At 42.3% G+C, this 23,806-nt stretch overlaps 1 protein-coding gene across 3 annotated transcripts in view; it reads right to left on the bottom strand.

Annotated features, from left to right (window-relative positions):
* tll1 (tolloid-like 1) overlaps positions 1-21,866 on the bottom strand; it is a 55,551-nt gene extending 33,685 nt beyond the window's left edge. Inside the window, exons 1-5 of one of the 3 annotated variants that reach the window (XM_048995750.1) lie at positions 21,846-21,866; positions 19,412-19,856; positions 3,908-4,012; positions 2,615-2,695; positions 1,901-2,053 (exon numbers count right to left, since the gene is read on the bottom strand). In XM_048995750.1, the coding sequence (XP_048851707.1) occupies positions 1,901-2,053; positions 2,615-2,695; positions 3,908-4,012; positions 19,412-19,556 (484 nt within the window). In that variant the 5' untranslated portion in view covers positions 19,557-19,856; positions 21,846-21,866. Of the gene's footprint in view, positions 1-1,900; positions 2,054-2,614; positions 2,696-3,907; positions 4,013-19,411; positions 19,857-20,024; positions 20,613-21,845 lie in introns of those variants that run through there. The other 2 variants (XM_048995749.1, XM_048995748.1) reach the window with 2 other exon arrangements.
* Positions 21,867-23,806: the final 1,940 nt, after the last annotated feature.

Raw genomic sequence — 23,806 nt, 5'->3', positions numbered from 1 at the left:
GCGCTCTCCTCCGCCGGGTGAAAAACGATCGATGCCCGGCTAATGGGATTCTCTGGTGCGCGCTCGCTCGTTTTTCACGCGCCGCTGTCACAGAGGAATTCCCGCCGTGGACACTGCACGCCTTGACGGAATCTTCCTATTTACGGACATCTTTATTTATTTACAGGATGCACTAAAAATGGCTGAACTCTTCCGTTACAGCTAAAGACTATTAACGTGCCGTCCAGTCTGGTCTCAGTTCAAAAATTAAAGGCTTGTTTCTTCATTTGGACTAAGAAAGTAAAAATTATCACCTAGTCCGCATCTGCCCTACGCTGATGTCATTAGAAAGGCTCGTAAGGCAGAAGTGTTAATTACACATTTGCAAAGACGACAGCGAGTGGTTTGCGTACCATTTGCTTTATTACCTGGATCCAAAGCAAAGGCAGCAAGTTAATGATGTTGTGTTTTGTTGTTAATTTATAAATATTGTTGCTCTAACAGACAGCCTGTGAACATATTTAATGCGCTAATCAAGCACAAAACAAATTCTTTGCCATCCTCTTGATTACATTGTACTTGCAGTTATGTACAACAGCTTTATTGCCACAGTTTTCCCTTTTAAGGCCCCTTATTAAGGGCCCAAGCAGGAGCAGATTAACTTATGTGGGGGGGGGGGGTCATAGGCTGACATCAGCACGGACACTCAGGTGTTACCAATTTAACTGACTTCGCCAATTTTCCCAAAGTGCGGGGGGCTGATGTTTACAGAAACCCCAGGCTATACCTTAGGATAGCCTATTGCATTAATCAGCCCCTAGACCTGACCGTAATTCTGCGTTCCGGTGGAACTCTGAAGTCGGGATTTCCAAGGTCCTAGTCTGAAATCTCAACCGGAACGCCCCCTGAAGTCAGAATTGAAATTCAGAAGGTCAGAGAGACCTCAGAATTCAAGATGGCTGCCTCCTTCATCAACAGAAGTTAAAGTTCTAGTTACACACTGATTATTAGCACTTGCTCATTAAATGTCACACACACAGTGCTGTCCGACCACTATCTGCGGACATGTTTCTACAGTGTCTGTAAACACAAAATACCGCGTAATGCATTGTTATAAACTGATAATGTTAACAATGGCTAACAATGAATCTGGTTAAGAACCGATATCGCTGAATGGTTTTCTGACTTCGTGTACTGGAACATAGTTAACTCGGGTGTGACGAGGTTCCCAGCCCCGACTTCCCAGGGACACGGAACGCAGCATAACAATACTCTGTCAGCCACGGGATTCCGAAGCCACAGAGTCACGTGGCGCCCGGCCCTCCGCAGGGTGAAGAGTGCTGTTAAAATCACCCTGGTCGTCCTGTTTGTAAATGACCCGTGGTTGCCGCTCTTACCCGAAATAATGAGCACCTTCCAGCCCTTACTCAGAAGGAATATCTCCAACATCCACCCCCCCCAAAACACTAACACCCAGGTCCGCTGTCTTGACGGATGACGGATGATGTGATCCTGGGTGCAGGGGAGGGACAGGAAAGGGCCCAGGTGGGATGGGCTGTGTGTCATGAGGCCCAGTTGATGTAATTTTGTCACGGGCCTGCAAAGCAGATATACTGCACAGCAGGCCTGCTGACATGTCTCGGCAGGTCTTCAACACAGGATTACAGTAACAGGCCTCCGGACCTCTGCGTCTAACTGTAAGGAGATCCTAGGATCTGAGCGCTCCAGCGCAGGTGGAGTCTGAACAGGCAGAATTCAGCAAGCAAGCAGAAGAGTGCCAAGGAGGGGAGGGATGGTGCAGTGGGGGGGCACTTTAATAGTAGATGGAGGCGGAGCTGGGGGCGGAGTTCAGCACATTAATAGCTTTAGCCTGCATCATATCCTATGTTCGCTCCTGGAATTCAAAAGCGAGGCTCCTCACCGGTGAAATTGCCTCCAATCGCGTACGGGATGACTCCTCCAGGCCAGATGCGCTCGGCCCTCGAGGTGGCTGCCCGTGGGACTCTGCTCCTCAGCATCCGCCCCGCGGATTCGGGGCCCCCTGCCTCTCGGCTTGTGTTTTTCTGGCCATTGTCTGAAAATGGATGGAGAGGCGTTTTAATTGTCAGAGGAAGTAGTTCTTTAATCGCTTTAATGTGGGCACCAGTGCAAGATGATTCTCAACTGAATAGAAACTAACTGCATATTATAAATAGCTGTGCCCCAAACGTGCTTGATGGGCCAAATTTCTTATGTTGTTATGTTAACTTAAGCCAATAAATTCACATTCATTTGGGGCTAAAAACATTTTTGGGGGGCTAAAGCCCACTTGAAATAGACCTAACGCCCCTGCTTACTGCCCAGATAAATAGATTTAAACATAATTTTCTTTTGCACAAATACTAATACTTGCAGGTTTAGTGTTTATTCACTTTAATTTCTTATGTGAAAGTGTCTGAATGAATACTGTTAAGTTTGGATATCTCTGAAACATAGCTGATTATACAACACTAACAGATTATATTGCAACTGCTTGTCAATCTAATAAAAAAAATCCAGTAAGAAATATACATAAAAAAAGTGTGTTTATTCATGAGATTGACAGATTCTTTTTAAATGTTTTCAAGTTAAATCTGTAATAAAATGTTATACGCACCAAACGCAAGCCTCCGTATCCTGTCTAACAGCATAAATAGTGATCCTTTCTTCTTCATGATGTCATGCTCCCCTAAACCACCTGAAAAGACACCAGCACACATGATCGTTTAGCTCTATTAAACTTGCCAGAGGCTTGCTGCCTTTGTGCACGTGTGGGCGTGAAGCGGAGCCCCGCATTTTTCCCCTTCGTTTCTCAATTGCCTGTCTCACGGTTCACGTCAGCCCATAACAATTAAAGGTGGACAGAAAGTCAGCGTTCATCGGAACGAGTCACTATCCATGTCATTCATTTAATCTGCAGCGGCATTAGCGAAACTGCTAATTATACTATTGCCTGTGCCTTGGCGGGAGTTGTCGGTAAAATTTGTGCCCAGCTTTGCCACGCTCTCCTTCCGGATGTCGCCTCGCTCCCGGCTTCTGGGGGGGGGAACTTAACGTGCTGTGAGAGGTGCAGGGTTCGGACGGTCCGTTATTGACGGCTGGAGCTGTGCCAGGTTTGGCTGAGTCAGCCAGTAACTGAGGTGTGAAATACTGCATTTCCCATTTATTGATGTCTAGCGCGGCTCCTTGGAGCACTGCCAGGGACTTTTTTCCTTTTTTTCGTCATCCCGTTCCTCTGAAGGAACGGAATGTTGAAGCCGACAGGAAGCCAGGGAACACGCACACTCACACACACATACAAAGACACATGCACGCACAAGCAACCCCGCCAGCCAGGTTTAATGGGAAGGGGGCTACAAACAGTGTGTGTGTGTGTGTGTGTGTGTGTGTGTGTATGGCCCCCCTTGGCTCACCTCGCCCAGATCGCTGACTCACCCTGCTTCATCCAATTCCCTCGTTGGTGTCTCACATATCCAGTTAAAGATGGCTGCAATTAACACTTTCTATAAACTAAACAGTCTGTAAAATATCTGTGGTACATTTGTGATCATTAAGTGTTATGCTAAATTATTCCTATTTTTATATTTCCCCAGTGGAAATTGCACAGTCTAAGTAATCATATTAAAAAATCTCAAAAATCATTTCCAGAGGCTTAAACAAAGGGTTTCAGCTATAATATTAAGCTACAAATTGCCAAGTAATGCTCTTGTACTCAGATTTTTTCCCGATAATATGCACCATATTTGCCTCCTACTTTCAAATTCAGGTGTCAGCTGGTGGCCCAGTCGCACAATGTCGCGTTTCTGGCTTGTTTGACTGCCAGGAATTATGGATGTCAGTAACGATAAATAATGATTCAAAAAGATACAGAAAAGCGATGAAGGGTTTGCAGAGGGCGACTTGAGCTTACCTGACGTGTGTCTTGAGTGTGTATGTTGTGTGAGGTCTATCGTTCTGTCGACCTGAAACATTCTTAAATCTTCTTCGTCTAATGCAATGTCTCCCCAAAAGACAGCTGTGAAGAAAATTGACCAACTTTAGCTTCCAAACCCATCATAATTATCCATCATTAAGTCCTTGAAGAGTTAACCTAGCAAAAATTTTGAAGCAGTTCGCCAGCTACAATAATCTAAACATCTAGAAACAGCCTTGAAACACTGATTCTGGTAGCAGATGTGCTACAATAGTCGCATAGAACTTAGTGACCTCAGAACAGAATTTATACTTTCTTTCACAGCATCGTTTTAAACACACAATGTAATAAAACCGATCCGATTCAATAAGCTACATACATTAACTGCATCAAACTGCACTAAAAAATCTTAGTGTTTGAAGAGACAATCTAAATAGAACAGCAATTAACAACCGAAAATATACACGAGGCAATAAATAAGCCCTCATTTGGCCTGAAATCCTTCAATGAATGGATTCAATGAGGTGCTGGAGACTTTCCTTATGGAGTTTAGACCATGACATTTCAACGGCTATAGTTTTTCTATTGTATTCATCTTCCGAAGTGCCATTAACTGGAATGTTTTTGCTTATCGGACCGTCCTCTGTAAGCTCCTCTCTGTAAGATCCTCTCTGTAGAAGATGGTGGTGGCTTCTGAGAAGCTGGGACCACCACGTCCGGCAGCAGTAGTCACAGCACGCTAAACCGCTCACGTCACACGTGTCGGTCATTCCGAAGCTTTGTCGAACAGTAACCGAACCTCTTGATCTCGTCTGTGTGTGTATTGAGATGCAGCCAAAGGATTCTCTGTTCGTAGGACCAGGCTGTAGACACTAATGGGCAGATGTATCTACTAAAGTTGCCAGTGAAGATACTAAGTATAGGTCATTCACAAGATATGTTCCAACCAGAGGCATAACTAGATATTCTGCGGTCCCTGGCCAAATGTCACTCTGCACCCTGCCCCACACCAGGGTCTCCAAACCCCAACGGCACTCCTAATTTTAACCATCTCTATAATGCACAACGTTAAAGAACAACCTGCATCTAAAAGATAAAGTCAATAATATTTTACATACCGCACTTTAGAGGTATATTGAAGTTTTCCCGCAGAGCACAATAAAGCGTGTTTTTAAGGCACAGCGGGTGAAGGAACCTACCGTCAAGCGACTGATGCATTCTCTGGTGTCAGGCAGCCCATTGATTTGGCTTTTTAGTAAACGCATTGTTATATAAATAGAGTCGCAATCTGCAGGGGTGCAGCAGTTCACAAGCTTAATGCGGCATGCAGCCCATAAGGAGATTGATCCAGGGGCACGACTATTCCTGCTGACTCGAGCTTTAAAAGCATCAAATGCTTCCATAAATAAACCGAACTGCTAACTGGACCACTGACCACTAACTGGATTGCTAACCACTAACTTCGACACAATGCTTTTGTCCATCACTAGTCTTTGTTGGTTGTGAGCATAAGCTCAAAGGCTGATTGCATGATTGCGTGTTATTCTGCAATTTATGGTGTTTAAGGTGATTACTCGCTGTTTTTCGGGTTTATTGAGTCTCAAAGGATTCAGGAAATGTTGGAGAATCCTGTCCCTGCAACACTGGAGGCAGTCTGATTCCCCTCACAATTTTGGAACCTGCAATATCTTGTCATGTGAAATTAATGCGCTTTACCTCGACTCAGTACTTAACAATCCTGTTGGACCCCGGAGGTATGCAAGACTTTTTTACACGCCAGAAACACAATTTCTATTCCGTGTAACTGTACCTTCCAGGGTATCTACTTTTCCAGAAGATTATCCGAAAGGCTCTGCCTCAGAGGGCGTGTTCTGTTTGTTTTGCTTTTTATCATAAATGCAGTTTTGAGCAATTCCTTCATTCCCATGAGACCTGCAGCCTGGACGGATTGTACAGTGATTTATTCCGCAAAGAATCTGCTCCGTATCAGACAGACTGAAGAGGTAGTTAATCAAAGAGCTTAATGCCTTATAAAATTACTTACTACAGATTCATGGAATTGCAGTTTATATTGTTCTGGAGTGTCATACAAATGCCAACAGTTGAAAAATACATCTTAGTTAGTGTTGGATGCCACGTAACACAATATCCATCTGACCTCGATCAGCTTCTCCTGGTTCACCCTGAATGAAGGTGCAATTTAGCTATGGCCAAATTAAAACTGGCCACCCTTGGGTGTTAGACGTAACAACGGCACACCAGAATTTTCCGGCATTCTGTGAAAGAACCGTTTCACCGCATTCACATCTCACCTGTAAACTTCAGCTGCTTTTGCATTTCAAACAGTTTTAAGCGACCCCTGCCTCTGTCTGTGAATTTAGAGTACTGCAGCTAAAACTCCCCCATAACTTAACTCCAGAGTTCGATAAACAGCATTTTTTAAAAAAAATAAAATATATAGCAGATGGTAAATTCTGGTAACAGGCTGTGTGTAACTTAAGTTCTGCCACAAAGCTGGAAGGTTGTAAATATATCCCCTTTTCAACTATACATTACCTAATTAACGTTATAGAGAACACATTTGCACTGTTTACTTTCCCTGCCACAAAACGTCGGCTATAAATCTGACGCATGTGTTATTTTCAAAGATCACCTGCGTCGCTGAATTTATGCCCCAGGGCAGAAATTTGGGGATTTGTTTTAAGTTCAGCCAGTCCTTTTTGTCCCAAACTGACCCTCTGACCATATGAAGTCATAAAATTTGATGTCATGAAGGGGGAGGGGGCGGGGGAGGAGGCGGGGGTGCCACAAGAAATACAAGCCTAATTTCAGAAGGTACCCATGACTTAATTAGTTGATAACAGAAGTTTGAGGGGAACCTGAAATAGGTGAGAGTGCGGGGCATGTGCGTTGATAGCTAGCACTTTTGTAGCTAGCATGCGCATTGGAAACTAGCGCATTGGTAGCTAGGTTGGTAGGTTGTATGTAGGTAGCTAGTGTGTTTGTAGCTAATGCAATAGCTTGTGTGTACATTGGCAACTAGCGTGTTGGTAGCTAGCATGTGTGTTGATAGCTAGTGTGTTGGTAGCTAGTGCCGTGTGTAGCGAACTTGTGCATTGTCAGCTAGCGTGCTGGTACCTAACACCCTGTGTGGCTAGCTGGTGCGTTGGTAGGTAGAACCTTTAGTAGCTGGTGCGTTGGTTGCTAGTATATGCTTAGGTAGCTAGCTTGGCTCCCCAGAGATGCCTCCACTGGCTGCCATCACTGTGCCTCACTGTTCCCCAGTATCACACCACCTGTCAATCTGACTGCAACCCAGACAGGAATCATGCACATAAAAAAGGGTAAGAATGAGTGCTATTTCTTGACAGCCTTGCAGTGCGGAGCAAGACGAGAGGTCTATTTAAAACACTCAAAGGCGTCTGGGCAATGTTACGGCACAAAGATTAAATTAACGGGGACGTGTACAACGAAAACACGGACTCCATGGGCACTTAGTCCAAGTCATCTGATCACCGCGATAACGAAACGATATCTTGTTGATTTCGTTTCGGATTATTCTGAAGCATCCAGGAAATATAAATTTCGCTAAAAGCCACAGAGAGCACTGGAGCCTGTTCTTTGGGCGCCAGGCGTTGCTGAAGTCACGGTGTATTATTTGCGTTTTGGCAGACAGAGTGTGCAGATCCTCAGGGTGCAGGCATCATGGTGGACGCAGCTCCTCTGCTGGATAAACACGCTGTGATGGACTGTCACCCTCCCCAGCCAAAACCACAGCCGTCGGCTTCTTCTCAACCAGATCTTCTCAAGATCAGCAGGTGTTCCCACAAAAATGAAAAGCATCGATCTTCATGGTATTGTGTGTGAGACCTGGCCCAGGCAACTTTCAAAATTATTATTTTCAAAACTTTTAAACTGGATTTTCACGGCGTCAGGAGATTATAGAGGATGATGCCATAAACAAACGAAATAAAAGATCCAGTCAGTGGAACTTCAGAGGACCAACACGTTGCTAACGAGAGGCTGGAGGAGAAAGGGCAGACTCATTAAGGCAAAGAAGGTTATAAATTAACTGGAGACATAATTGAAGAAAAAAACCTTCCTCAGTTTTAATTAGATACTTGCAATGTCCTTCAGGATTAATAAATTATCTATCTATCTATCTATCTATCTATCTATCTATCTATCTATCTGTCTGTCTGTCTGTCTGTCTGTCTGTCTGTCTGTCTAGTATCACAAAATTGAGGTTTTTTTTGGATGTAGTTACAGAAAGTTAATTTTAATATAATAACATACAAAGACTTCCCAGTAGTTCCCCTTACAGAAGCAGAGAGTTTGGTAAGCAAAGGGAGAAATTCATCTCTACTCGGAATACAAATAAAATCGTAACTGAGACGTCTGTGGGTAATTATCTAGTCTGACAGGCGCACGGTGGGCTGGGGGGAGGGGGGGGACTCACATCAGGAGTTAAATGCCCTGTGACAAAGTGCTAGGAGGGTCTAACGATGCTCGCCGGCCCCCGCGGATGGCGGATCTGCGGCATCGGGCCACGTCTCTGCAGGCGGACCGAGGTCCCATGATCCCGGGCTGACGTCTGGCTCAAAGGCGTTAGTCACTCTTCGAGGGCATATTATGTAACATTTTCCACCTCCTTGTCACAGAAATGGGCTTAAAGTCACGTTAAGGTGGAGAATTTAGTGTCAACAAGTATCACATATATGTAAAAAAAATGAATAAAATCCACAACATGCTGTGCAAGCAGGAAAATGTCAGAACGTCGTGGGGAAGAAGAGCAAGAATCTCTTAGTTTGGGCTAAAGGAGAATAAAAACAAAACCTCTGGAGGTTCAGGGTCAGCTGGCTGCCCACCAACCCTCCTAAGCACAAGAGTTCAGTTGGATATACAACAGTCAGCAGGTAAGTGGATGCCGGTGCAGTTCTGGCCCGGTTCTCTGCTTCAGCTGTGATGTACGTTTCTTTGGAGGTTATTTATCATCATTTTCTCTACAGGCTTTCCAACATATTTCCAAGAAAGTCAGTATTACTGATATCCCAGTGTGCCAGTGTAAGAATAAGGATTCAGACACAGCTGTTCCGGACGATTTACAAAAATCCATCCATCCATCCATTTTCTGTACCCAATTGCCCTATTCAGGGTCGCGGCGGGGGGGGGGGGGGGGGAGGGGTCTAACCCAGACAGCTGTGGGTACCAGGTAGGGAATAACCCGGGATGGGGAGCCAACGCATCGCAGAGATTTACACACACCTACTTCTTATTTCTTGAAAGCACACCTTGCATTTTCCTGTTACAATTGACTCAGCACAGGACGCCGCAGAACGCACCTCTGACGCCCCGTTCATTCCGATTGGACCGTCACTCAGTGTGGCCAATGATGGCTTAATAATTCAAATGTGCTATCAGAGGATGTGACATGGCTGCTGAGCGATGGACTCTCGGGGTCGTCGGCAGAGTCCAAAACAAACATTCCCTTTTGCGGCGTTCTTGCTGAGCTTGGAATTTCGGATAATATCTCGGAAGCACCCTGTCAAGCAACTCTGCTCCTGGAAAATCCTGTTTAATATAATACAATGATAATGTGACTTCGTTTTGTTTTATATATCTAGGGCCACAGCCCAAGACCTTTCTGAGGTAAAATATTAAAGTACTACCACAGTATACTTAAAGGACAAACTTCTGGATTTTTTAAATAAAAACAACATCAAACTATAAAGAAAATTTATATTCACTCCAAATTGTGTCACTTTTTTCCCTATTTTTACTACAGTTCTTCCAAGCACTCAATGTGGTCAAAGAGTAATATGTGAATATGTATCATTACCAGGCTAATTACATGTTAAGCTATGGAGACACATGTTAAAATAATATTTTCCCATTGGAAAGTGTCGCTGTTAGACAAACAAAAATATTATCACACAGTCCTTGTGCTGTTAAATAAATACCATTGTAAGAAGGTGCTTTATGGTAAAGAACAAAAACAGAAACAATAGAGTACTGTCCTTTAAATTTTTATGTCACTTCTGCACAAAACTGTGCTTTTCCCCAATAAAAAATGCAAGTTTTACCACAACTCTAATGTTTTAATTCTACCGTTATACATCCAAATATGTTAGCTCTTACAATACTCAGCAGCAAGCGGATAAAAGACTAAATTCACGCTTTAGAGCAATTCACAACTAATGCGTGTCATTCAACAATACCTTTCTACCAGGAAATAAGCTGGTTTTTAACTTTCCCCAGTGCACCCCAGGTCTGTTAGTGAGAGTTCATGCCATTTAATGGTTCACTTTCAACAGTCTTGCACTTATAGAGTGCTGGACAAATGTCTTCGGCAGTCACAGAAAATGTCTAAATGATCTTCATGTTGGTGTATAACTATGACACTTTTGGTTAAAGCGTGTCAGCTCGGCCCTTTCAAAACCTCACCTAAAGTCACCCGAGGATTTGCAGCAACCGTCCAATACAACCCCATCTCTCATGATGACTGCCGCTAGTACACATTGTTTGGCTTATCAAAACCGCATTGAGTTATTGAAACAATTAAGTTAGTTAATTAATTGGGCTGGGCGTGAAATTTAAGAAGTACCAGGAGAGGCTGAGGCTTGGCATCCAAAGCAGCGTTCATCTAGCCATCCAAGGCGTCGGTGACGTTTTTGAGAACGGCAGAATTTTTTTGCTGCTAATTTGCATATGTTCTAATGTGAAATTGTGTATCTTTTCCCTGAAAAATACACTTTCTTCCAAGATAAATAGCCTGCAACATTTTCTTTGACTTGACTTCTTTGACACAGTGCTGTAAATTTCGTATGACCATTCCAACCACACTATATTTTAACTGCGTTTACCTTAATGAGGTAAACCTTTATGAATCAGGCTGCCTTTCTCAAAATTCAGAGGCATGTGTTAGTCACCTTTTTTTAAATGGTAGAGTTTCACACTGTCATGCATAGGAAATAACCTTGCAGACTGAAGCCTCCTCCCCAGGCATTTGTTTTGCTTCGTGTACACAGTTATGAAAACAGTTATTTGTAGGAAGTATGAATGAGCGAGAATGTGTGACATTCCTAGCTAAGTGGCAGGATGCAGACGACCAGGAAGAGATAACTGAGTGAATGGTGAGGTACGGGACAAACCCCAAGGAGCTTGGCATGGACCAACGCTGAATACGAGCCGGGAAATTAGATTACAAAGGTTGGAAAATGTGCATTCTGCTCTCTAACAGAAGACGAGATAGTATCGGATAAGCAGCCAGCCAAATATCCCTATAACGTTTTTGCAAACAATAACATTCACTGGACTACCTGTCCCTCGGCGTTTCCACGGGGTCGTGTTTGTGCTACGCTTCACAAGCACATCAAATAACTAAACACGAGCTCATGATTTCAGTCCCAGGTGAACGGTTACGAAGAGAGAGAGCCAAAACCGGCCGTAATTCCTTACCGAGGTGATAGTGCTCTCACTCGGTCTATATAAACGAAAGCTTGCGCCACAATGTATCGCCAGACAATCTTCCCTCCAAAATACATTTCAGATTTTGACAGATTATTACCGATTTCAGTCGCTCGCAGAGAAATACCGCCGCAAGACACACTTCATAAACCGCACGCTCCCTACTGGATTCGGACACAAAGCTTTAAATCTAATTCATTCAAATTCACCAGCACTCAAAACATCTGCAGTCTTGCCAAGTCTTTCGACATGTTATCGAATATCCAACAGCTGAAAGTCTACAATTTATGCCAAACAACAACGTTCTGTGGATAAGATTGGGCAAAGCCAGGTAACTCGGCCGAGATCTAAGGAAACACCCCGTATTTCCCTGACATCAATGAGCGCCATCTCCATTAGTCATAAATGACTCACTTGGCAGTGGTTAGCTTCGATAGCCAGTAAGCGTTGCACGATAATGGCTGCACCTGGCCTCTAGTCCTTAACATGTAGGCCATGGATTAAATATTTCACCAAATTCTTCTCTCCTGAGACTGAATTTAGGGGCTGGACACTAGATATCCTTACGTTCGTCCTCCTGTGTGCCAACAGAGTTATTTTTATGTTCGAATGCTTCCCAAAGTCAACGACTTCTGTGTCCTCAAACCCTAACCGCTGGAAGCTTATTTTTTCCTGCTAATGCTCCTGTATACATCCATTCAGCGTGAAACTCCACAAGTTCACCGTCTCTATATAGTCCTACAAAGTACCTCACAGACCCGAGCCTAAGCTGAAAGAAAATCACACAGTGTGACCTCACCGAGCAAACTCTATTAACTGTAAGAGCACACAGGTCCTCATGAATGAACATATTAACACGCCACCTGAGTTCTAGAATTCCTGAAGAAATACACTCTAAATATGCACTGGCACAGCAAAACATGGTATTTGTCAATATTTCAGGGTAGGCCTGAAGAGCAACACCAGTGTTGCACACGTGCGTATTTATGTCTAACGACATAACAGCTACTAAAAAACAAGCTTTAATTCATGAAAGTGTTTCATTACTGTGTTTTTACCGCAGCACATAGATGAAACGGTGACGAATATTGAATATTTGGTTCTACTGGGTGAGGCCGGTGGAGGGGGGTCAATTCTAACATTTAAAGCCCCTTGTGAACTGCAGGTATGTACTGCAACGGCTGCTGCATCCTGTAGAATTGTTTGCAAAGATCTTGTCCTTCTAGAAGGATACTTTGCGTGTGAACCACATCACCACTGAGCACCTAATTAAATCGAAGCCCACCATTTTTCACCAGTAAGTGCTGGAACGCAGTGAGCTTACAAAGGCACTGTGGTTAGCAGCATACTGCTATTTAGCTAAATCTGGGCCACATCTGTTAGGTAGCTCCAGTGCAAAGTTCTGCTCCTCCTTCAAAGTTCCCTGACTCCGTTGACCGTAGGGATGTAAGGCCTCTAAATTCCATCACTCCGTCTCAGTAGCTCACCTACAAGTTGTGATGGGAAATGCGCCGTCAACTCCCAGTTTGCACTGGATGCCTTAAATCACAGACCAGTTTAATCAACATTACATTAGCTAAGTGGTTCCCATTGACCAAAAGTGGACAGTGATGGAGTGATTTATGGTTCCTGATGACGTTGATTAATGTGAAACATTTTATATGCGCCTTCAAACTATTGAACCGGCTTGGCCACTGCAGATTTGGATACTGCAAGTGGTTCAAAAATATGTAAAACTAGAGCCATGACATTTATTGCTGTTAAGGAGCTGATACGATGTTCCTGTATAATGTCAGGCACCTTTCAGCTCGTGGTAGTTGTAGCATGATGATGTTTGTTTCTTGATAACTAGTGACATCAGTCTGTTGAGTTTCAGTTTGTGATTGAGGAACTCCCCCGATGGTGCGTCATTTTATATAGCAAGCACAGGGTTGCTATCCTGTACCTGAGGTTTTCTAAGGGAAATTCACAATGTTCTTCATTTCCTCATAACGTGCGGCACATTCCAGCAAAACTTACTACTTTCATTGCTGATCTTCAGGCTTTGTCTTACTTTCGAGTTTTTTATATGCGCGCGTGTGCGTGTCTGTGTTCCCCGCAAGGAGAAGCTCAATTTTATAAAAATCTGTGATATAAGAATAGTTTGTGTGTGTGTGTGTGTGTGTGTGTGTGTGCATGGGGGAGGGGGTGCAATCACAGACAAAATGACAAAATGACATCTCAGACAAGTTTCCTGTGATTTTCTTTTTTGTGTTAACAGCCCAATAGGCTCCGCCCCCCCCGCCCGCGACCCAGTTGGACAAACGGTTTGGAAAATGGACGGATGGATGAATGGACATATAGTCCACAGTCTGATTTAGATAGAAGCTTAGACCCTCCTCTGTAATCCTCAGAGGACGGTGAATGGGTTGAGCCCTAATCCTTCAGGTTTTTAGCAGTCGCACTGAGAGAACAAAAGGATGGCAAATGTACTCGTTTCAGCACCGCCTGGAACGTCTGGAAAGCTTTTAGAAAAGAGCTCGGGCCAAATGAGGTTTTTTTTTTCCCAAAATATGCCTGCCACCAAAGAGGTATATTCATTTAAAAAAGACTCTTAATCAATCATTCTTTGCTTATTATTAGGTAAATTGCATTATGTTAACACTATTATGCAAAACAAAAGGTGTAAAAGTAACAGAAGGTAAGTAATTTGTTTTCCTAATTCCTGTGAACTGTTAACGATCCATGTGACATGATTACGAGATCGAATTGGGTTAAATCTTAAAATATTAGATCGTTAACATTCCTGGAAACCTACCTCCCCAAAAAATAATCTTTCAGAAATGTGTGTCTAAAGATTCTTATCTTTCATAAAGCTACACATGTTTCATGGATTTTTACTATTTGTTTTGGCAGTAATCTCCCCAAAAATGAAGTTACGGTTTCAACTGATCAACAAAAACAGTTTAGGTTTGTATTTTCCTTATGCCAAAAATCACAGTGAATCTACAGAAGTAAACAATTCATCCATTGCAAACATTTAGATGGAAACTTAATATGATAAAACTATGCTGACACTCGATCTCATTGACAAACTCAGTGCAGCATAGAATGACATTATGATTTATGAATATGCATTGACAAACAATACAAGTATTGTACAGTACAAAGTCAGAAGGCAGACTTATTAAATATGATTTTGTTGTTATTATGGGGGAAAAAAGCATTTTCGTGCTGTACCAGCCATGTCTTTCATCTGTAGAAGAACATGCATGTCAAATTACCCAAGACGAACAAAACCAAAGGCACTTGTCAGGTAACGACATGTGCCAGGTAACAGCAAAACAAGCAAGACGACCTCATACCTCACACAAAGATAAACAGATTTGGGTGGGCCTCACAATTATACCCCACTTTCTGTCATTTAACCCTCCAATATCTGCCTGTACGAGGGGGCTGGGAATTCTTGCACTAACATATTTCTGAAGTTACAATTCAATGCTCTGAAGGTGTTTCGGAAAACACAACCACATAAAGGAGCGTTTGTCACGCATCCAGCGTGTTGGCGTGATGTTAGGTTAACGTTTATGACCTTATGAAAGATACTGCATTTACACATTCATGAAACATTTCAATTTATTTGCTGGACAGACCCTCAGCAGCAATGATTCTTCCTTAATGGTTCTCTGATGGCTTATAAAGCCCCGGGATTTGACGTTGAGCAAGAGCACTGTGAGCAGTTTTCCGAAAGCTGAACCCAGGAATCTGCCAGTTCACGTTCTCCTACAGACATCAGGATGTGAGACTCTGCTCGAATCTGCATCTGTACATTTCAAATTATGTAGCGGCACGTACACGTGACACAAGCTCAATAGCTAGATGCTGGAATGTGGCGAGGCTAAATGACGCAAGTGGGGTCATTCTTGAGAAATAAGAATAATAATAATGAGATTCTGGGTGACGCCAATAAATCGATGGTATCTATTACTTCGGGCCGAGGCGTGCGCTACCTGGTACCATTTGAAATTCAGATTGCACTGTCAGGAAGCTACTCAGGATTACCTGCTGACACAGCCCTAAAGGAGTATTTAAATCGCTTAAAGCAGGACCTTGAAAGCGCCCAAAGAGAACCCCGATCGATCTGTCAATTACGTGACCGTTAAAAATGGTAAGCAAGCCTCCCGCTGCAGGCAGGGTGGGACCTCGCTAACCGCCAGAGCGGAGGTGGTGCAGCCTCTCGCCGTGCGTCGGGGAGTGGGAACGTTATCAGGCAAAAGAGATAAAGCTGTGTTTATAAACCCATTAAATCCTAATCCTCTCTGTCACTCAACTTTATCTCTCTGAAGGGCTCACTTTGATGGGAATGTAAAAACACGGGACAAGAGAGGCGAATGAAAAAACAATAGGGGTCCATCAGTGTGCTTCAATGGCATTTATACTGATTCCACTATGGAGGAAGCAAAACTGGTGCTTTTCAAAATAATTTTTCATGTTTCATTTATGGCTGTATGTGTCACATTCTAATAGCAGACGGTGCAACGATATGTAAGATCACTTCATTTCCTGGGCGTTATTTTTTTCTTCGTAAAAAAGAGACTTATTCAGATAGTGCTGAAAAGTGATGTCATCTTATATTTCATGACAGATTAAGCCGTGTAAAGAGTTCCGGCCCAGTCCCAAATGGGTTCCTTTGTGAAATACTAAACAGACTTTGAAAATAAAGTTTAAAAAAAAACGAAAAATAAACCCACCCATGTAAGATGGATCGGAGTATCCTCTAAACGAATGCTGTCACCTCATTCAGTTTAAGAGAAACATTTAATGTAATCCTACACACACACACATACACATCATCCAACACTGCATTAAGTGTTGTATTAGCACCAAACCAATGAGGATGAAGCGATGCAAGTCGTGTGATACGAAGCATTTTTTTGTTAATAGCCAATCAGTCCTTTTTGGACTTCTGGTTGACTTCGAACCCTCAGAAAAGTTTTACTTTCACAAAAATTGCCATTAACTTTAATGACAAAAACAACAGAAAGAGACTTTTTCGTTCATCACTAATCTCAGTGCCTATAGCTTTAGAACTCCATTTTTGGAAAAGTAATACGTATATGTTTAGGTTCATATAATTACATTTCACAAATCTGAAATGAGCTCAACAGAGTCCAACACAGAATAAGCTAGCTAATGATAATTCGTAGCTAGAATCATAGCATTATGTGGTGTTGAAAGTGGTAAATAGTAAGTACACTGCTAACAGGCAGGTAGGTCCACAGTACTCCTCGCTAATTGGGCAGCTTAGCGTTCCAGGTGTGCGCGTATAATAATGACGTACCACGGCTAAAGCTTACCGCAAATTATATCATCGCGCACAAAAGCAAAACATAAACAAACGCAAGAAGATACGCTGCAGGAGATATCGTGCAAAAAGATCCCCCTCCGGAGCGCACTGGGTCAAAAACGATCTGGTGTGAATTTATGAGAATGTGGGGAGAGGTTTCCTCAAAGCCTACAGGCTACATCTGAGCATTTATTATGACACTCTTCACATGTAACTACAAACACACTTACGTCTAACTTGTATTTACGTGTCAGCAAACACAAACGCCGAGGTGAGCCAGATGCGGATAAGATAATAAGGGGCTTAAACAAGCTGGCTTGAAATTGTACAGTTAAATGGACGTGCAATAACAGCTGTCGTCTGCAGCGTCCGGCCAAACGACTGGCCGTGAGGTCGAGGTGGTTAGCGCTGTGGAGACACGTGGCAGCTTGGCTAAAAGAGGATAAAAACATTGCATGACCTTGGAAACACTCAAGCCGGCTAAAGCAGCCATGCAACAGACAAAACTGCACTTTCAAAAACATACCTACCTCAAAAATAAACAATCTATGCATATCATATTAGCCTTGTACCTCAGACCAAATATAAAGGTCCGATATGAAGATATGTCATATGCAACTGTGAGTCCACCCATTTCTTGGCCTATGAGTGGACGATATCCAATATTCTTTTCTCACTTGACAGTTGGTGAAGAGTCAAGTATTTATCAAGATCTACGTGCGGAATTGTACTCGTCGAAACAGCAGAACAAGCCAATTTTGTGCAGATGTTTCATAGATAGTACATTTGTCATTACATAATGTTCTTGTCCTATTGAAATTAGGTACAACAGGATTTACACAACTGTTTTGTATTTTTCTATTTTACTAGATGACATTACGATAACATGACAGATGCCTGTGGGCGCTTGGTAGGTGCATTTTTTTTAAGTAAAAAACTTAATCAAAACTCTTACTATATATATTTAATTATATCGGGTTACTGCTGTAAGACATTGTAGATGACGCCGATCCGTATATTTAGCTAGGACAAATGTGGCCTTCCTTCAGCAGCTAATAATGAAGAAATATTCCACAGAGCTAAAAGGAACGTCTGCTATTGTGACATCTGTTGATGACAGAGCTGATGTCTAACTATCTTCCTTCATCTAAACGACAAAAGATACAGATAAGTACCGACAAGCTGGGGGTTGCTGGTCACTTTAAAAAACAACTCAGGAGACAAAGCCTTTTAGGCAAAGTAACCAATATCTATCCATTCACTTAACACCACAATAAATATTTCACAAGTTGTATTGTAGTTAAGCACTCAAGCCTCTAAGGTCAAGACTCTCAAATTCCTAGGCAAGCCCCAGCAAGCGAGACACGTCAAGTAACTTTTTACATGACAGCAGCAGAAAAAAAAACAATAATATCGCGATTTATTAAGACCTGTTTACACCCATTCCTGCAATCCCTGTTGAGCAGGAATTGATTTAAAATGCAGGAATTACATTCTTATTGTTTCACAAAATATTTAAACAGTGTCGGGTATTTTTTACATGAAAGCGGTATTTTCTCATATACTAGGAGTTGGTGAATGAGCAAGTCTGAAGCACCGATATCACTTTAAGTTTAATGCTTCTGGTGAAAGCATTTACGGTTCATAAAATACTGTTGAAAGTCGTAAAACAGAGGACTTGTCTGGTTAACGTGTGAAGGGGAGGTACAATGAACCGGTGCCCTTTCGGTCTGCCAGGAGTCATCACTGGCATTGGGCCATAGCAAGTGGCTCAACCTACCGTTGAAACGGACAGAAAACCCTACAATGCGACTATACTTCCATTATTCTAAACCCACTTCCCAATCTCTTCTCTAAACAACGTATGTCATGACATTCTAACAATTTAGCTATACAAACCAGCATTTTCCAACGTAGTTCACCACCACTTTATTTCTTTTTATAGTAAATGCAAAATGTTAGGGTCAACAACGTGGGAATGGGACCGCAATGTTATAATACAAAGTGCTTCATGCAGTCTTATGATAATGGGATTTGTGAATATGTACTTGTTTAAAAAAAAAAAAAAACACGTAAAACATGAGACCGTTTCCAAAATACGGATGACCTCAAATATCCACGGAGATGTGCGGCGGACCACGTGACTTCGTTGCATTCCTACGCATAAATTTTAATTCAGTCACGCGTTTAGCGCTGCCGAAGAGCAGCAATGCAGTCGCCATGTGCAGACCAAAATACAGAAGTGCAGCTGCAAAATGCACGTGCTTTTGCGCATTAACGGATCCCTCGCGAGTAACCGTTTCATGTCTGGACCGAAACTGGTCCATCGGAGGATCTGTGAGGGAGGCGTGCTACGCAAGGCAGGTATCCCCTGGATGTAAATACAGCGACATTCTGCCACTTCAGGCCTTTCAAACGGCCATATCGACTACAGTCTTGTACGCAAGTTTATAGCTATGGCCGAGATAAATACAATTCTCAATGCCGCCGTATCTGTTTATTGGATAAAATTCATTGTGCGTAATACTTCAGCCGAAGCAAGTAATATGAATGACGTTAGGGCTCGATCTACGTCATTCGCGCTGCCAAATACATATTTATAAGTAAAGTAATTCCTATTTCGTTGTCAATGTAAACGATATAAAACAGGTGAAATTATTAAACATTTTAATGCTGGAGCAACTGAAAGTAAACTTGAGAGTACTCACCGGCTTTGCATGGGTCTTTGTAGTCAATAGACTCCGTTCTCTCCTCTTCATAATAATCATAACTACCGTCGTAATCTAAACAGTTTCGTAGTAACAGTCTCCCGTATAAAGTCAATGCAGATAGTAAGACTGCGATCCAATGCATTTTAGGTGTCAGTGCCGCTCCGCTGCCCTCCCAGCCGAAGTTATAAATGAATGAAAAAGTACATCTGCCGCTTTAAGGAGATGATTCCCGTTTCAGAAGTCTCAGCCGTATTTGTAACTAAAAATGCCAGAGGTTCATCGCGAAGCCCCTGCCGCTCGCAGCGTGTTTCATTCGGCTGATGACAACCTTACAAGTTCACCAACTAATGTAGCGGCGGCGATCCCTGGTCTCCGCTTGCATCGGGGGCTTCCCTGCTACTTCGGGATCCAGTGGATTGTTCTCTTCAACAGACGCAATCCCCTGTCGGGAAAATAAAGGATCCAGAGTAACATTAGGAAAAGCTTCTTCCCTGGGAGTACAACAGGACGTAGATGTTTTAAAACAACACGCACTAAAGGGCTGCGAGTCTCCGATGACAGGCAGCCCAGCAGGGGCAGCCAGCACTAGCACTTCTATTTTTCTGCTAACTTACTAAAATCCTGTAGGCATCCTGTCATCGTCAGCATCCTGCTTACTTATTCATACAATCAGGGGTCAGGATCCGGGACGCCTGTGATCTACTCTCTTGATAATAGATTCAGTAACTTCACAGAAGCGACGCTATTCTCTGTTTACAACGGCAATCGGACGAGCCTCAGAAACTGTATCCCACACGAGCCTCATAATATAACCGCTATTTCGTCCTGGAAATGATCAGAACTGTGGGGGAAAAATAATAGAAAATGAGAGTAGGTTTTCATATATTATTGAAAGGATATAATGATCAGTTGCGTCGTTGCGCTCCTGCGTTTGGGGCAATGCTGTGAAATAAATAGAAAAAAACCGAAGCCGGTGGTTATAAAAGTAACACAGTTGCTAAAATTGGCTGGGGGATATAATCGTTAAAAATTAAAAACAAAAAAGCAATTGCTAGTGAAGAGATGCAGGATGTTGGGTTTTTAAAAGGCTTCTTCCATGTAGGTGAGATTCTGGCAATAAAATGAAACTGCACTCCTACTGCCTTTTTTTCTTAAATGAAATTTATAGAGAGGTGTGGTTCGAGAGTAGGTTACAACAGTGCTATAGACGCACTTTACCGTGTGATTCCCCCCTAGTCACCATAAGAAGACTAAGACAGTAATTTTCCGAAGTAAGTGCCGGTGTACCTTTAAACAGGCGTAGTAGCCTCATGTTGTGGGCGGGACAAAGGATAAGTAACAGTGAACTGTAATACCATCCCGGCGCAGAAAGTATCAATTCAAATAAATATCACCGTAATCCTTTATTAGATGCGTGAATTCGTGTTTAATTTGCCGAAATGCGTCCGGTTTACGCTGCATTGGTTCCCGGTAAAGTAGCAGCATGGAACTGTAGACTAATTTTTAACTTAAATAATTATAGCCTGCAGAATAGGCACAACATTTAACTGATATATAGGGCAGTTTAAAGTTGGGTGATCGGCTGTGATTGTAGCTATATATGCATATGTGAAGAAATTTATTTGGATTTCCATCTGCTTTCTTTATATCGACGGAACTGTCCATCCCTACATAGATGGGTTAGTTGCGCTAAGCACGGCCTTCCTAATCTGCCGGCCTTATATACAAATACTTGCCCAGCGTCCTAATGAACGCTGCTGAACAGCAGCTCCTATAAATGAAAGACAATACGGGGATCCAGGGAATACCCATGACCAAAAGTAATATTTCGGGGACATCCAAAATCTAAATATTTCGAAATAATAAAGTACGTTTAAGAGAACAGTTTTACATAAAATTATATGCATAGTTATTCGCTTAAAATCCAGTATACAATTGAATGCACATACCTTCCACATGCCTATAAGGCTTTAATTTTTTTCACAGAATATTATCTTGAATTTAAGCGGCATTTTTTTTCAAGCCCTTAACTAGTTCTAAATGATATTTGTATATTTGTACGCAGTTGCTGACTCGTACATGTTATTCCAAACGTGCCCATTTCCCATGTGAGATTAAGCTCCCCTTCCGCAGAGATTAATCCCCTAGGCGAGGCACGCGCTTGCGCCACTCCGTCTACCCATCCATCAATCCATCCATCAAGCCGCCCTAAACTTCATCGACTTTAACTTGCTGAGTGAATCTACCACGGCAGACCAGGCAGCGGTATTTATGCCGACCAGCTTCATTCAGTGAAAACACGAATGCAAATGTAAATTCCGACTGGATTCTCCGGGATTAGACAGAGTTGGCAATGAAGTAAGACGTCTACATCGCTCCAGCTCCACTAGATAGAGCTTTACAGTTTGCAAGAGAAATCGGGCGTCCTTACATAAAAGTGCGGTGGGTCCGAATCTTCAGAGAGTGGAGATTATCTTTCTGTGGAAAATGATAAAACAAATTACAGGCCGGACAAAAAGACAAAATAGAGCCAGGAGATTGTCTTTGTTAAAGGGTCATCAGATGAATATATATCCTATATACGAGATTCTTAGAAAAAATAAATCAGATAAACATTGCATTAGCTATTTGAATGATGTGATACAATTTTTCCGGTTTGTATACATTTCAGAGACAAGTGTTTCACGTTTTGAAATGCACTAAAACTGCGTCCGGAAATAATTCATGAGTAAATAGTACTTAAAACGTAAACTGTTCGCTAAGAAGTTGAATTTCCTTTAAAGCATCTGTGGCCCAATGAAATAAGTTTGTTATAAAACTCGTACTTTCTCCTGTATGAAAATATCACACACACGCATTTATACATATATACACGCACAGTATATATAAATGCTGTAAAAGAAAATGCCCTTAACCTGAATTATTCCTGTAAAATACCGAGTTGTTTAAATTAACAGAAATGGTACAAATACGTGAATGAATTAGGGTTAGCACTAATTATGAAAACATGCCTGAAAATGTATATCTGTTTAGAATATAAATTGCCATACGTAATTAGTTTTCTGTCCCTTTTTTCACTATCAGCCCCCGGGCCTAATAGATATGAAAGTGCCATATTTGCCACCTCTCAGCAAATTAAACTCGCTAGTTGATTGGTTTAGCTTAATTAACACGCTCTCTCTTGATCTCTTCATGAACTAATACAATTACCCTGAAATGCTTGAAATTCCTCAGCTCCTATCAGTGAGCCGGTTGAAACTTGCTATCACTTTAATATTAAGGCAGCGTGACTTTTTTGCCGTATAATTTCTTAGTATGACTGTTTATTTGCTATTTTTCCTCAAGAATGTGTTTATCTTTTGGATACATGTTATATATATTCTGAGCAACAATCTCTGTCAGCATCTCTGGTAATGCGAGGCTGAGACTGAAAGTACTGGGTGCCAAGTGCATTCTGGGATAGGCTTTAGGCTCACTACGACTCTGTACTGTACAAGCGATTAAAAAAGGTGAACAAAAGGTGCAATGAATAGCTGAGAAATGACTACACTAAATAGTAGCACTTTGTTTTGAGTGACTGGTCAGGCTAATTTGCATTTGTTTGGCCAATCACAATAACTATTTTAATTGTGCTATTTAGGCTTATACAGTCTTTCAAATGTTGTTCTTTCCTCACGTCAAAATCGTTCAGAAAGACATTTTCTTAAACCTGTCGCCCCAGCTGAACTGGAAACATCGAAAACAGTTATTTTTTTCCTTTGTATTAACTTAATAGGATTATTTTGTTACGACAATAAAATTCAGATTAACTTTATTACGTATTTTCCTGTGTGGAACCACCCGCTCTTATATCATTATAAAGACAAGATGAACGCAAGTCCGCATGCAATCCCCTCACAGCATGTGTGATTCAGAGGGGTAAGCTATTGCCACGGAACCTGCAGACATGTTTTTATTGTGGTAGTTTGCAGATGGTCCCTAACATAAGCAATAGAATCCAAGCAGTGTGAGAGCTAGGAGCTCAGACGCTGAGCCTCAGCCCATGTGATTCCACATCTGGCACGGAGATACAGCGATGACTCTCTCATGTCTGACCCAGAAGGGAAAATCCCAGGATTAGGATGGTTTGAATTACCATCCGATGGATATTACCCGAACATTGCGTGGCTCACACGCTCCCAGGATCTGACCTGTACTTACCTTAATGGACAACAGTTTAAAAGACCTGCATCTTAGCCTAAACAACGGTCGTACTTTTCAACAAACAGCGAACTTTAAATGGGATTATTGGCCAGCAAATTACCACGCCGCTGTGTGGTCCAAGTGTTTATTGAGATTAATGTCTGTTCTCTTTTAATTGCTCTGCTATTAAAAGGAACGGGCGAATCGAGC

The sequence above is a fragment of the Brienomyrus brachyistius genome, chromosome 25, assembly GCF_023856365.1.
Source record: "Brienomyrus brachyistius isolate T26 chromosome 25, BBRACH_0.4, whole genome shotgun sequence".
Lineage (NCBI taxonomy): Eukaryota > Metazoa > Chordata > Actinopteri > Osteoglossiformes > Mormyridae > Brienomyrus > Brienomyrus brachyistius.
Note: the sequence above shows the minus strand (reverse complement) of the source record. Positions and strands in the feature narration are given on the sequence as shown.